This window comes from Pollicipes pollicipes, unplaced genomic scaffold, assembly GCF_011947565.3.
Source record: "Pollicipes pollicipes isolate AB1234 unplaced genomic scaffold, Ppol_2.1 Scaffold_3087;HRSCAF=3621_pilon_pilon_pilon, whole genome shotgun sequence".
Lineage (NCBI taxonomy): Eukaryota > Metazoa > Arthropoda > Thecostraca > Pollicipedomorpha > Pollicipedidae > Pollicipes > Pollicipes pollicipes.
In genome coordinates, this window is record NW_023596225.1 from 20188927 (window position 1) to 20203196 (window position 14270).

The following is a 14270-nucleotide window of genomic DNA, read 5'->3' on the forward strand; positions in this document are numbered from 1 at the left end:
TCCGACCCTCTCGGGGAATCAGGCGGCGGGCCACTAAAAAGCTCATCTGCTCGCCGCTCACTGGCCGGCGGGGACCGGCCGGCCGACGGCGCCGATCCCAAGATAAGCCCAGCCCGCCGAGGAACGCAGCCCTCTCGTGCCAGCGGCACACAACCTCGAAACGGGACCGCGGCGACCGGCCCACCAGCCGCCACGACCGAAATAGCGACGGCTAACGAACACGGAGAGCCGCCACCGTCGGCGGTAATCGCATCGTCAGCTAGGCGATCGGTGGGTCGGTGCGGCGCTCAGGGAGATCGCAACCCCCGGCCGGCGGGCGACGGCGCCGTCGGGCAGCCAGTGAGCGCCACCCGTTAGGCTTGCGCCGGACAACGATGGTCCCTCCGGCCGCCCCTGGCAGTGCTGTGGCGGCGGCAGACCGTGGGAAGGACGGCCCGCGACGTCAGCACATACCAACCTCGGCCCGGCCCACCCGGACGAAAGCGGCCACGCTCAGCAGCCGCAGACGGGGGAAGTGGGGCTATCGAAAGCTACTGATGCCAGACGCGGAAGACGCCCCCGGCTCGCTTTCCAGACGACCGTTAAGGGAAATGCAAAATCGCTTGCTTCTGCATTTCGCAATGTCAATAGCGAATACGAAAGGCATGACACAAAACAAGGCTCCCGGGTGAACATGCTGCGCCGCGAGAGCGCAGCAGCCCTTTCCCGCGTGGCCTATCTCCTGGAGGCAATCGCTCGCCGCTTATGGTGGCGGACGTGGCCGGGCTCATTCAAGTGGAACAGCTGGGCGGCGTTTCACACAACTCGTTGCTGCTCGGGGCCCGTTATGGCGGCCTTGCGCGCGGCCCCGGCGCTGGGAGCAGACAGCCGCTCCGGCGTCCGCTCCCAGCGCCGCCGCCCCAACGGCGCCGCAGTCACGAGACGTCACTGACCTGTACGGGCTGCACCTCGCCGCCAAATGGATTTGCCGAATTTCGCCACATTCACTGAAGCATTGCTTACAACACGACTGGTTTCTCAACATGACGGGGCCGTACGGCTATGCCAGTCAAGTAATAAATAAACGAGTGTGGAAACAGCACGCACAATCAAACAAAAGCTACCGAGAGTCGCGCACTCGGTGAAAGACTCGCGCTCGCGCACTGATTGAAAGACGGCAGCCATCGCCCGTCGTGAGCAGCCATTGCCACATCCGACACAGATCGCCCGGAGTCCTACTCCCGGCTGCATTCGGCGCGACAGCGTGCGTCTGACAGACCACGCGCGGCCGACAGGCTGGCGCGTGACCGTCAACACCAGGTCACCACCAGGTCCTCCGGCCGGCCCGGCCCCGGCCCGGCCCCGCCCCGGCCCGGCCGAACGACGGCGGGCCCACGGCCGGCGACAGCAGATGCCGGCGAAAGGCCGCCGCCGCGCCATATACGACAGCGGTCAACAACCCGGGCGGCGGCGGCCGGGAGAGCGCACCTGTGCGTCTGACACACAACGGGCGCGCGCGCGCGCCGAGCGCAATGAATAGTAATACCTCTCGCCGGACGGCCACCGACCGGCGGCAAAATGCTTGACCTTCTTCTGTCAAGTGGCCTTGGCTGAAGTGGCCGCCCGGGCTGAGATTCCGACCGCTGTGTTTGGTCTGAGGCCTAATTGAAAGCGTCGGCAGTGAACAATAACTCAAGACGTCACCATTCCGACACTGAGCATTCAGGTACCGGCCTATCGCCCGGCGCTTGAATCTCGGAAACTGTGTCGGCCAGTAGCCGCGGCGATCTCGGCTCATCAGCACCGCCTCAAGAAGACCTGTCCCCGCCCACGCCCACTCCCGCCTGACCATCCCGGCCGCACAGGCTCTGACGCCACCGCCGCAGCCCTGGCGCGCGGCCCCCCTTCGTCTCGCGGCGGCCGGCCGGGGCACGGCGCCGCTGAGGCCGGCCGGCCGGGGCACGACGCCGCTGAGACCGGCCGACCGGGCACGACGCCGCTGAGGCCGGCCGGCCGGGGCACGGCGTCGCTGAGGCCGGCCGACCGGCGGCCGCGAAGCCTCCGGCGCACCGGCGACGAGCGCCATGTGTCGCGGGGGCCGGCAGGCGCGGCGGCACACCGACCCACATGCCGGCCGCGCCGCGGCCGGGCGGGCGCGCGCGCCCGGCGGCCCCCAGCTGCCGCCGCGGCCGGCGCCGGCGCTGGGCGCGCCGCCGAGCCGGGCGGCCGGGCCCGCTCCGGACAGCTGGCTCCGGACTCGGGAGAAACCCCGCCGACGATCGCCGACAATCGCGGCCGACTCTGACGCCGCCGACCGCACCGGCTGGCGAATGAGCGGATACGGCCGCTCTGTTACTAGATCAGACCCGGCTCACCGATCACCGTAACAGCGTGGCGGCAACGTGCTTCCGGTATAAATAGGTGCTGCTAATGGCGTCGGACACCAGCGTACAGCAGATACACAGCAGATGGCTGGTGCAGAGCGGGGCAGGGGGACGCCGTGTACACATTGAGTATTTTCCAACGGAAAAAGGCTTATCGTCTGATCAATGGACTGACAACGGTGAAAAAACAGATGTCATGGGGGGATTACGACACGACAGTTCGCGACTGTGGAGAGCCCCGCTCCACGGGATCACACATGCCGGGATACCTGTCCCACGAGACCACGCATGCAGGGATCACTGCTCCACGAGACGACACATGCCGGGATCTCTGTTCCACGAGACCACCTGCACGGGATGATTGAAATCTAATACCATTTGGTACAGCTCTCAGTAAAAGGACAGCCGATTGGACAAACATCGGCTGTCTCTGGCGGAAAACCGCGTGAGTATCTACTCATAGGATATCCAGTGAGAACATGTAACCGTGACGTCGTGGCAGAACGGCTGTCACTCAGCAGATGGTCTGGCTCACACCTGACCACTGCTGACCCTGCGGCGGACAGCCCGGCCCAGATCTCACCCCTGCTGACCCTGTGGCGGACAGCCCGGCCCGGACCTGACCACCGCTGACCCGGCGGCGGACAGCCCGGTCCGGCCGACCGCTGCTGACCGCCGCTGACCCAGCGGCGGACAGCCCGGCCTGGACCTGACCGCCACTGACCCAGCGGCGGCGCCGGCCGCCACGCGACAGAATGGGTACACGCGACAGATGGGCGACAGGCGCGCAGATGGCATCTCGGCGCGTCCGAGCGCGCCGGCCTGACCGCGGCGTGGCGTGAGCGCGGTCAGCACCGCACGGCCGCCGGCCGGTCGGCGCCGCGCCGCTGCCGGTCAGCTGGAGCGAACCACCGACTCCGTGCCGGGCATCACGAGCGTGCCGAGCGAGCCGCACGGCAGACGGCGCCGCTCGTGCCGCCCAATACCGCCGCCGGCAAACTCGGCGCGCGAGCAGCCGGCTGTGGCGCCTGGATGGCGGCTGGAGTGTGCGACATACTTGCTCGCGGCGTGCGGACGCGCCATCGGGGTGCTTAGTCAGTTTTAAGTGGCTGTGGGCATACGCTGAGACGGCGGTGCTGACTTCCGTCGAACGCCAAGCGGAGACGGCTGGGCCGATGACGGTCGGGTACTTTCACGGACCGGGCGGAGAGGGAACGGCACAGCGTCGATGCACCGCCACCACCCGCCGCCGTCGCGGTGGGCACCGCGCGCCTGACATCACCGTGGGCGCTGCTGACGGAACATCGCGGTGATTTCTCGGGGCCGGTGGGCTGCGGCGGCGGCGGCGGCCGGGCTAGGCCGCGCCGGGCCGGGCCGGGCCGGGCTGGGCCGCGGCCGGGCCGGGCCGCGGCCGTTTGTGGGCCACGACTGGTCAGCCGTGACGGCCGGATCCAGCGCGCCGGGCCGCGCTTCTCTGCCGGCACAATCATCTCGACACGGGGTTTCTCCGAGCGGACCGTCCAGCCCCCTGCTGATGGTGCTTTCCCAGATGTGCGCGATCGCCGGCGTCGGCGATAGCCGACGCCGGTGGCGCCGGCTATCGCATTGTGCCAGAACGGCCGTCACGGTTTCTTTTCTGATCTTCCGATATCTGTGTAATACCTTCTGCTCCTCGTCTAAGCGAATGGACAAGAGGATTGTTCATAGCGTACGTTAAATCCAAACCAACCCAGCCCACGCTATCTCTTGATGTCATCCACGAAATCTGTTCACGCCAACGACCTCTGGATTCGCGACAACCCGTATTGCAGCCATTACAAAGAGAGCAGATTATCCGCAGCTGGCTGCAGGGCGCCCTCCTCCATCACTGGCGTCCCGGCACCTTCCATCCCGCCGCCCACTCCGCGGTGCATGCACAGCTGTCTCTCCCGCCGGCAGCCGCTGTGCAGCCGCCGCCCAGCCCATCAGCTGGGGAGCCGACAGGACTGGCACGCTGCGGCGGCCGCCCTGCGCAAACATTCCAGCGCGCGCGCGCGCGGCCGGTGCGCGCGGCGGAAGCGACGCACGGTTCGGCCATCCTCATTGTCGGCGGCGGCGGGCCGCGCGCCAGTAAACACCTGCACTATCGCGGGAGGCGCGGGCGGCACGTCGCTCGGCTGTCGGCCAGCTGCAACCGCTGGACGGACGAAGGCAGCCGGAAGGAGGGGTCCTGCGAGCGGCACCGCCGGCCGCTCAGGATCGGCCCGGCCACCGCTCAAATCCGGGGCGAGCACCTCCGGCCCGTCGTGACGCGCGGCCGGGCGCGGCAGGCGCAGCGGCGAGCTGTGCGGGCGGGCTTACGTGGCGAGAGTGATCTCAGAGTTGGCCGGCGCACCGCGGTCCGTGATCCCGTAAAAACAATGATGGAAGAGTGAGACCGGATTCCGTCAGAACGCAAATAATCCGGAGGCTACATTCCAGTGTGGTGGCGCCTGAAGATGTTAGCAGAAGCGACAAACAGACAGCGCTCAACACTGAAGCAAAGACGCAGCAGTACCGCTGCGAAATCCCCGAAGAGTCCACTTCAGGCTCAAGCTCACCACCACTACGGGCTGAAAGCCACGCTGTTTACACAAGTGTATGAAGAACGTGGTAACCTGACGCAAGCAACTGACGACTGAAAAGTGTCAGTTGACTCATTGATCGCATAAGCCACGCAGACGGCGGACGGGGGTGGTTTGAGCACAAGCAGCATAAGTGCCAGAGGCGCGACGGGGAAAGCCAAAACGAAATTCAGAGTGACACTCGTCAACAGACAACCCATTACACATTATCACTACTACCCACGCCCTTCAGGGTCACCAGCCAACGCTGCTCGGGCCCGCACCACGTGCCCCGGCCAGGGGCTATCAGCCACATCACTTACCCGGTACACCTCTGAGAAGAAGCCGCGGCCGATCGCCTCCATGGTGAAGTCGTCGAGCCGACTGAGCCCAGCCACGGCCAGCCGCAGCGCCTGGCACGAGGCGCCGGGCGTGCGGCCGCGGCCCTCCTCACTCTCCGGGTATACGATGGCGGGCCGCGCGCCGCCCTCGGGCAGCACGCAGCGGCCCTCGCCGCCGCCACTCTGTCGCCGCTCGTCCATGGCGCGCGGGTCTCGCGCGTCCGCTGCTGGCGGCGACCGGCACAGCACTGGCCGGCCGCCCGGACGGCGGCGCTCTCTCCCGGTGGCGACGGCGGCCGCCGGGGCTGACTCACGCCGCCCGCTGCCCGCCAGAGTAAACAGGTGAGATGTAGGCGCACGCGCGCCGCCATCGGGCCCGAGGCCCAAAGAAACAGGTTAGTCGAAAAGTTCGCCATTGCTCCCTCTAGAAGTCTGGTATGTGTACTAAACAAATCATAGCATCACTTGTCTCAAAGCTCTTCCTGGCATACTCTCATCTGACAATTTAACATGCATTTCAGCTCTAAAAATCAGACAAACTGCTTATTCAAGTCCACTTAATGTGCAGAGCAATTCAGAAATACTTCTGGTGACCAGTTGGAATAATTCACCGGATCAGTTCTTCGCGGGCGTGTAGCTCAGAAACCAGAGAGATTTACGTCTTAGGAAGGGCAGGGCTGTGCACTGCAGCGAATTGTCTTCAAGATAGTCATTTCAGTTAAAAAAAAAACATACAACTGTGGAACGCTCTCCTTAACGACACTTTCGCCCTTATGGCTAAGGTAGCGCGGACGCAAAACACACTTCGACACACAAAGCCGACTTCCTTTTTTTAAACGACTCGCACTTGACGAGATAATCCCTCCGGCACCATATTGAGAGATAAGTTGCATCTTCAAACGTCAGTTGATATCACACTCGGCAATAAGAAAACACCATCGCCACCAACAGCGCGCGCCGTGCCGCCTGGGAGTATGTGCGAGCGAGTAGGCCTAACGGTAGATCGTATTTTCGCCTTTAAGGCCAACGGTACGGGCCCACACAACACACTGCAAAAGCCGAAGGCAACGTTCTTTTTCAGAAAAATCTACACCGGCTATAGAGATGAAGCCTGAATATCACATTGGGCTACAATTTGCGTCTTAAATCATTACAGGGAGTGCCCACCTTTGCGGTTTGTTTCAAAAACATACTCCGGTGAAAACTCAGAGCCAGCCACGTCTACAAAAAAGCGTTGTAAATTGTCACTGCAGCGCCGTGGAGACCATAAGGATATGAATATTGAGTACTCCCGCGTCCGAATTACGGCCGTGTCTAACGTTTTAAAAACAAACTTCCCAATACCTCAATACCTCGGAAAGTACCAAGCATTCTGACCTTGGAGGCGAGGGTTGCAGAGCTCAGGGTTCCACGGATTTCGACGAAACAAGTTCTTAAGAAATTGGGGCCGTTCTCGGTCTTATATCACGGAACATATGGCTGGGAAAAACATCTGCTAATGAGCGCTACACAGGCTGTTTGAAACCTCAAAGGGGCTAACAAATTAGTGGCCCGCTGAGATAATTTGTCTAACAAGCAGTCATCAATACGAGAGAACCACGCGGGTCACCACCTTCAGCTCAAAGTAAAAACATGTCGGGATAATTTAAATTGTTGATTTCAATTACTTAAGCGAGGCTTGATAAAGCCAACCACCACAAAACACCGCCAAGAAAGGCAAACGATCACACATGTACCAAAATGAAGCAAACAAATAACAAAGGAAAACAAATTAGCTCCACACGATGATTAACATGGCGGTTCAAAGTCAGCTTTAATATCAAACAGCGTCGGCGAAAACAAACAGCAATAAGAAAATGAAACGCCTATCCACTCTACTACATCGTGTTCCGCCTTTCTGTGGGTGAACCTGCCACCATCCAATTCATTACACAATCGCACAGCGTAAAAAGACGGCACACTATTTTTGTGGCTCGGAACATTTAACCGCAGGAACGCATGGTGAACGAACGAGCCTCGCATGAGAATGACCATTCGCAAAGCATGAACGACGATGACCAGAAGACGTAAGCTTCAGTCTGATTCCCATCAACCATCAACATCAGCCATCAACAGCTTGGCAGGGCGGCCGACCGTCAAAACCCGAGGATTATCATTAGCATTATCATTATCATTCCCGACGTGCACCTGGTGCCCATCGACAGCACCACCTCGGGACTGAGACTGGCGCTCCGGCCGCCGAGACACAGCTGCTCGCTCCGCGATCCCGGGCGCCAAGAATGTTCCGCGCGTTCCGCACATAACGTCCTAACCAAGATAACTGCACATAACCCGCGTGACGTCACACATCCGATGGCCACTTTTTCCACCTCCCAGATGCCGAAAGCCGACCATTTGATCCAAGGTCCATTTGCCCTTGCCATCCTGCAAGTCAAAACCCATTTTCCCAGCCATTTGTTTCGAGAATCTACGTTCACGATCGCCGGTCCTTAGTTTTACGACCAGAGACGACATTCCAGACCAGTCATCGATTATTGCAAGGGCGGACAAAAACATGCAATAAATTGGAATATTCGTTTCCCACCAGCCAAGAATGTCATATGATTAGTGTCAGTCGGTAGCTAAAGAGAGATTAGTGTCATTCCCGGGGTACTGTGAAATACCTTCCGCTCATCGAACCGACCCCGCACGAGTACATCCACATGCAGTGTGTGTGTGTGTGTGTGTGTGTGTGTGTGCGCGTGCGTGCGTGCGTGCGTGCGTGCGTGCGTGCGTGCGTGCGTGCGTGCGTGCGTGCGTGCGTGCGTGCGCGCGCGTGCGTGCGTGCGTGCGTGCGTGCGTGCGTGGTGGTGTGTGTGTGTGTGTGTGTGTGTGTGTGTGTGTATACACAGATACACTCAAGACTAAGCCTAACAGCCTCATCACTGCTGCTAATGCCATTGTTGATGGCATACACTTCTCCCAGATAACAAGTGAATTCATGACTGGTTACACTTATGGGTCTGTGATAACTTACAAAAGTGGCAACTGGCCCATCCAGCAGTTTTGCAGATCCCTTCACCAACTTAAAGAACTAACTGCAAAGGGTCTTAATGGTCTTCTGTCCCCATATCTTCCCATGTCCCAGAGATTATCATCAATGGATGAATTTGCTGACATCATGCCATCTCATCAACCTTATTGTCTGCCAGCCTCTCTAGATGTTAAAAATAAATTTAAAAACACTCCCACTGATGTGACCATATCCATCATCATCAACCTCATATACAATTATCCTGAAATTCCTACTCTCAAAATGTCACTGTGCCTTCTTGGACATTTCCTTAAAGCCTGCACACTGTTTCACTGGCCTGAAGGATGAATGTATTGCTGAATTGGGGGTGTGATAGGCTCTTCTCCTTGACCTTCATTCTCTATATTTCTATGGGGGCATGTAGAAGCTGACATACTACAAAATGACAACATAAGACCAGACTTTACTGTTATCATGTACACAATATATTTGCAGAGGTCAGGGACACCGACAAACAAGAACATCCCAAAAATGCATTCAAAGAGCTGTATGGCTTGACATTCACAGCAGAACTAAGAATGAAAAATTTAGCACATTTTCTTGGTGTGAATGTTAATGGTCAATAAAAGCAATTTGGAAGAACTGTATAGCAAAAGCAACTACACAACAGACAGTGCTTCCATCCTAACAGTAAATGTCCCTACAGACTACCAATTAGTGTCATAAGATCATTCCTTGGATATGCATTCAAGCATTGCTCTGCTCAAACAGGCTTACATTCAATACTGGTATGAATCAGACAGATCTTGCTGAACAATTTTTTTTAAAATTTGACATTGAAAACAAAATACAACAGCTTATGACAAGACACTTTGATAACAAACCATGACAAGACCAACAAACAATCAGTCATTCAACTGTATCATCAAAATCAAATGGCATTGCCCACAAAGAAACAAAAAAAAAACTAGGAAATCATCTCTTGACATGTAAGAGATCAGAACCATAGAACTTACATTTTCATCTATCATCACAACAGAAAAAATCCCAAACTTTCTTATGGGAAACAGTCCTGACAAACCCAGCATGCTTCAATGCATGCATGACATGTATCATTCAAATGTAGCCTAGAAGGCTGCAAACTTTGGACAATACACTACACTCGCCTAACCACAACACCACTCTCACCATGTTTGACAATACACTTAGGCAACAGGCAACTCTGGAACATGTGGTGCAAACATGACAGGAAATTAACATCAAAGTATCCACAACAACTGCAACAATGCTGCCACTCTTGGAAGTGCAATGACAGAAGATGCCTCCTATTTAGAATGTATTTATCAATAAATTCTCTCCAGCCTTACACAAACAAATTCTTGCGCAGCTCTTGGGTTAGTTAAGAGGAAGGCATTAGCTACTGTACATGTGATTGTGGCTTTGTCTTTGGAATGTTTTCATTACAGTTGTAATTTATACATATCCAAGTAACAATAGCAAATTTTGTCCAGTTAATACCAAAATGTTCTTCGTGTAGTCATGCACAACTTCATCCACAAAACTTAAAACTTGTTGCTTGATGACAAGATCTCCTTACAAACATGTGTGAAAATATGTATGCTGTTTGATGACCTAAATATGGCAGTTGCATGGTAAACAAGAGACGAAAATGGACACAAACTTCCCGTTGCTCTAAACTCACCTAATTCTGAAGCTAATTGATATCCAGATAAGGCCACAGCACTGATGAAATCATGAAACCTGAACTATACTTGCGAAGCACCACAAAACCATATCACACTAAAAATAGCGCCACCGACGCGTGCCACCCCCGCTCTTGCACACAATACACCAACACAGATATTTACAAAACTACTAGATCCCATTGGCGCAGATGGGACGACTAATCCAAGGCATGTCACCACCAAATCCATCGTTGCTGCCGACTGCATGCCATTTTAGACCACTTCGTGCTTGTGCCAATTCTCCTGGAATAGACGAGACACTAAAAGCGAAATTTTTACAAGACCTGTCCTTCCATTTTGCTATATTTGGAATCATTTGATGTTAGCTTACACACATCGCTCAGCATTTGTAAAACCAACTTCTCCAAGTCATTAGAGTAATGGTACATTAGTTCCTGCAAAATCCTATGAGAAGTAAGATGGCAGCACTTGACAGGTGAGCAGGTGGCACCACCTGACCAGCGCTCTTTTATGGTATCAGGAGCAGGATCTACTCGGGTTTGCAAGACCAACACTGCCCGGCATGATTAATCAATAAATAGGCATAGGAATTAAGTGCAAGTATAAAATGACAGGAATTAAGGGTACAGGTCAGGGCGCGGAAACTATGTTCAAGTTCGGGCGGTTAACTCCAAAACGTCAAAATGGGCTTTCTAGGACAATATATTGGCCTCCCCTATAAGGCCTGAATGGGCCCTCCACCGTCAATAAGAGACCGTCTAGAGATCAGAATAAGCTTCTACAGGACAGAATGGGCCCTCAATAGCCAATGATGGTCCTTCTGCAGGTCAGAATAAGCCCTCTACAGGCTCAGATTACCCTCTTGGTCAAAATGGACCTTACCTATGCCAGAATGAGTCTGACAGGTCAGGATGTACTTAAACAGGCTGATATAATCTCTTAAAAGTTTATAATGGGTCCTTCACATACCAGAGCGGACCTTTCACAGGCTCGCCAAGTTGGGGGATGCTGTCCCCTAGCTTTCAAGCTGGGGAACGAGCTGCTCCCACGCCCCCCCCCCCCCCCCCCCTCCTCGGTTTCCGCATCCTTGGATCCTTGGTACGGGTGTGTGGGTGCGATGGCTCCCCACTTTAAGAGAATGCTGGGCATTAATCTTAGGGGAACGCATTAAAAAGACTTAACTCTAAGTTTGCTTTGGAATCCAACTTTCTGAGACGCTCCCTCGCCTTTGGCGCCCAGCGACCTCCACAACGCTTGCCTCTGAGTAGCCGTACGCAGCGCACCTGAAATGCACAGGTTCGTTGCCCGTCGACGTGTTTCACGCTAGGCATAATTACGCCAGTGTTGCTGATACTGAATCAAACAACGGAGCCAGCCAGGTCCAGAAGCACTGCTATAGTCATCTTTTCGTTTGGACATGTGAGAATGCTGAACGACTATGTCGAGGCAATAATTTTCGCACTTTGAGCCAAGATTCAGAAAACTGCAAATAATGTGCATGGCAGTCGTACTCCCCTCAGGTAGTTAGAATCAAATTTAGAGATCGAAATTTATTTAGAAGTTTATTTAGAAATTTAGAGTCGAAATCAACCCTACGCACCGTCTGGGTCGGGATAAATCCTGCTGAGGCAAAACAAAGCAAGCGTCTGTTGTTTGAGCACCATGTGCCGTTGCCCCCCCCCCCCCCTTTGACAGGTGGTGAGAACACGCACGGGTTGTGGGGCACCGAAGCGCGAGATCTCGGCTCCGGAACCGTCACGGCCCGAAGGGAACGAGGGTGCTCATGCAAGGCAGATATGCCGGTGGCGTAATACGCGGCACCGCGCCGCGCAAGCGCGCGGTGACAGAAGCGGAGGCCGCGGGCGACGCTGCGGTATCCGACGGACGCGCCAGCTGATATTCACAAGGTCAGCTGTTATCCGCGCCACGTCCGGAAGTCAAGCGTCGCGTGGCTTCATTGCGCAGCAGCGTCTGTCCGTATCGCCCCAGGGCGGGGCACGGAGAGGCGACCTGTACAGAGCCGGGTGGGTCGCGTCCCACACATGTAGAGCGACGCCCGTCAGTACCGACACAGCGGCCGGTACATCGCGCGGGCACGGTACCGATACCGCCAGCACAACATGGAGTGTTCATGTTGACCCGGCAGGATCGATGCGTGAGTCCCCAGCACCAGCAAGCGTGCCGTCACGTGACGACAGCCAGTCCCAGCACCAGTTAGCGCGCCGTCACGTGATGACAGCCCAGTCCCAGCACCAGTTAGCACGCCGTCACGTGACGACAGGCCCAGTCCCCAGCACCAGTTAGCACGCCGTCACGTGACAAAAGCCCCGTCCCTAGCACCAGTCCGCAGTACCAGTCAGCATGCCGTCACGTGACGACAGCCCAGCCCCCGCAAACACGCAGTGTCGAGCAGAACTCAATTTATTGTAATGCCAAATCATGTCGGACGAGTGTGGACATGGATGAAAGAGCGGCGGCTGCCGGGCGCCTCGGCGGCCGTTTGTGGGTGGGACGAGAGATTGGGCGGCCGGGGCGCGTGAGTGCCTGTGCTCCCAGACAGTCCGACAACACCATCGCGACGGCGGCACGACTCGCTGGCACCGCCGCCACACGGACGGCCAGAGATGGCGGACAGGCTCGCTGGCCCTGGTCCGGCCGGTCGGACGCGCCTCTATTGCCTCTCCCTCTACCCCCTTCCGCTCTCTCTCTCTTGCTCTCTTACCCTCTTGCGCTCTCTCTCTCTCTCTCTCTCTCTCTCTCTCCTCTCTCTCTCTCTCTCTCTCTCTCTCTCTCTCTCTCTCTCTCTCTCTCTTTCTTCCTCTCGCTTCTTCTCTCGTTTCTTCTCTCGCCTCCTTCTCTCCGCCCTCCTCTCTCTCTCTCGCTTCTCTCCCCTCTCTCCGCTTTCTCTCCCTCTCTCGCCTCTCTCTCTCCCTCTCACACAAACACACGCATGGACACGTCGACAACAACCCAGGCGGCCGGACGACATTCTGGCATCACGGAATGAACGGCTGCGCCTGGCGACCTGACGGCCGCGGACCGACCGGCCCGCCGACGCAAAACAAGACCACAGCGGCGCACGCGCGCCACACGGCATCACAAGAAAACTCCCCCGCCCCCGAACGCAGAGCATCACCGAAACGTGCGCAATCGAATTAACCTGATTTATCGCCGTGTACAATGTCACATAGATAAAACGCCCAGCCGCGCCACAGGTACACACGCACACGGAGCGGGTCGAGCGGCGGGCGCGCGGGCGGCGCGCTGGGGCCGCCTCCTCGGGCGGCCGCACTGACGCCGTCGCCGCCTCCCAGCTCAGCCGGCGACGGCCCGGCCGAGCCGCCGCCAGCGGGGACGGCCGCGCGCACCACGCGCCCCGCGACGGCCGACACTTGGCGGCGCGGACGGACTGACTCTTCTCCGACGCCCGGCGGCGCGGACGGCGCGCCCCGCATCCCTGCGAGCCGCGGCGCGCGGCCACTGCGGCGCATCACTGCAGGCGGGCCGCTCGTATGGCCCTGCCGACCCGCCCGACCACACAGCTGTCCGTCCGGGCGCGCCACGTAACATAAACCAGGTTTAAAATGTCTCCTAGATCTATCCGAGCGCAGAGTGGCTCACATCCAGCTCGTCGTCGCCCCTCTGGCTGTGGACACGAGCGGCGGCGTCAGATGCGGAAGCGTGCCGACGGTTCGCCGCGAACGCAACGGAGCAAGCGAAATCCGCAGAGCGGTCGGGCAGGGAATACGCACCGCTAGCTGGGTACGAATGGCCGTACATGATGACACAGTGGGATTTTCGGAAGCAGTGAAAATGACGACGTCCGGTAAAAGTCAGTGACAATACATTTTACCCTACATTTTGGGGCACTACAACCGATTGCGCATGATAACGAAACATCTGAAAGGAATGCACGACAACATGGATAAAAAAACCAAGACGTCGATCAGTTAAGAGAACATCCGGCGCCACTGAGGATCACTGGGTATGTGTCCAAAATGTCAAGAGGCACACAAACATTCATGCATTACATTTCGATAACAAGCAATTGCCATAAACTTGACCACAAATTATGTGCCATGGAAAACAGCCTGCAGTGGACACCATGGTATTTTCGAGAATCCCACACAGCCACGAGCACTACAGCCACTGCAGCTGATGTACCTCAAACTAACCCGGTAAGTGAGACAGGTCAACTTCAAACATGACACATCCCTGCTAATCCGCTGTGTATCGAAATCACTGGTGTCATCCCACCGGTTGGC

The 14270-nt window shown here is 56.9% G+C and overlaps 1 protein-coding gene across 1 annotated transcript in view; it reads right to left on the minus strand.

The window, feature by feature from the left end:
- LOC119089854 (dual specificity testis-specific protein kinase 1) overlaps nt 1–10127 on the minus strand; it is a 31999-nt gene extending 21872 nt beyond the window's left edge. Inside the window, exons 1-2 of the mRNA XM_037212666.1 lie at nt 10002–10127; nt 5269–5608 (exon numbers count right to left, since the gene is read on the minus strand). Of these exons, the coding sequence (XP_037068561.1) occupies nt 5269–5487 (219 nt within the window). The 5' untranslated portion in view covers nt 5488–5608; nt 10002–10127. The remainder of the gene's footprint in view (nt 1–5268; nt 5609–10001) is intronic.
- Nucleotides 10128–14270: the final 4143 nt, after the last annotated feature.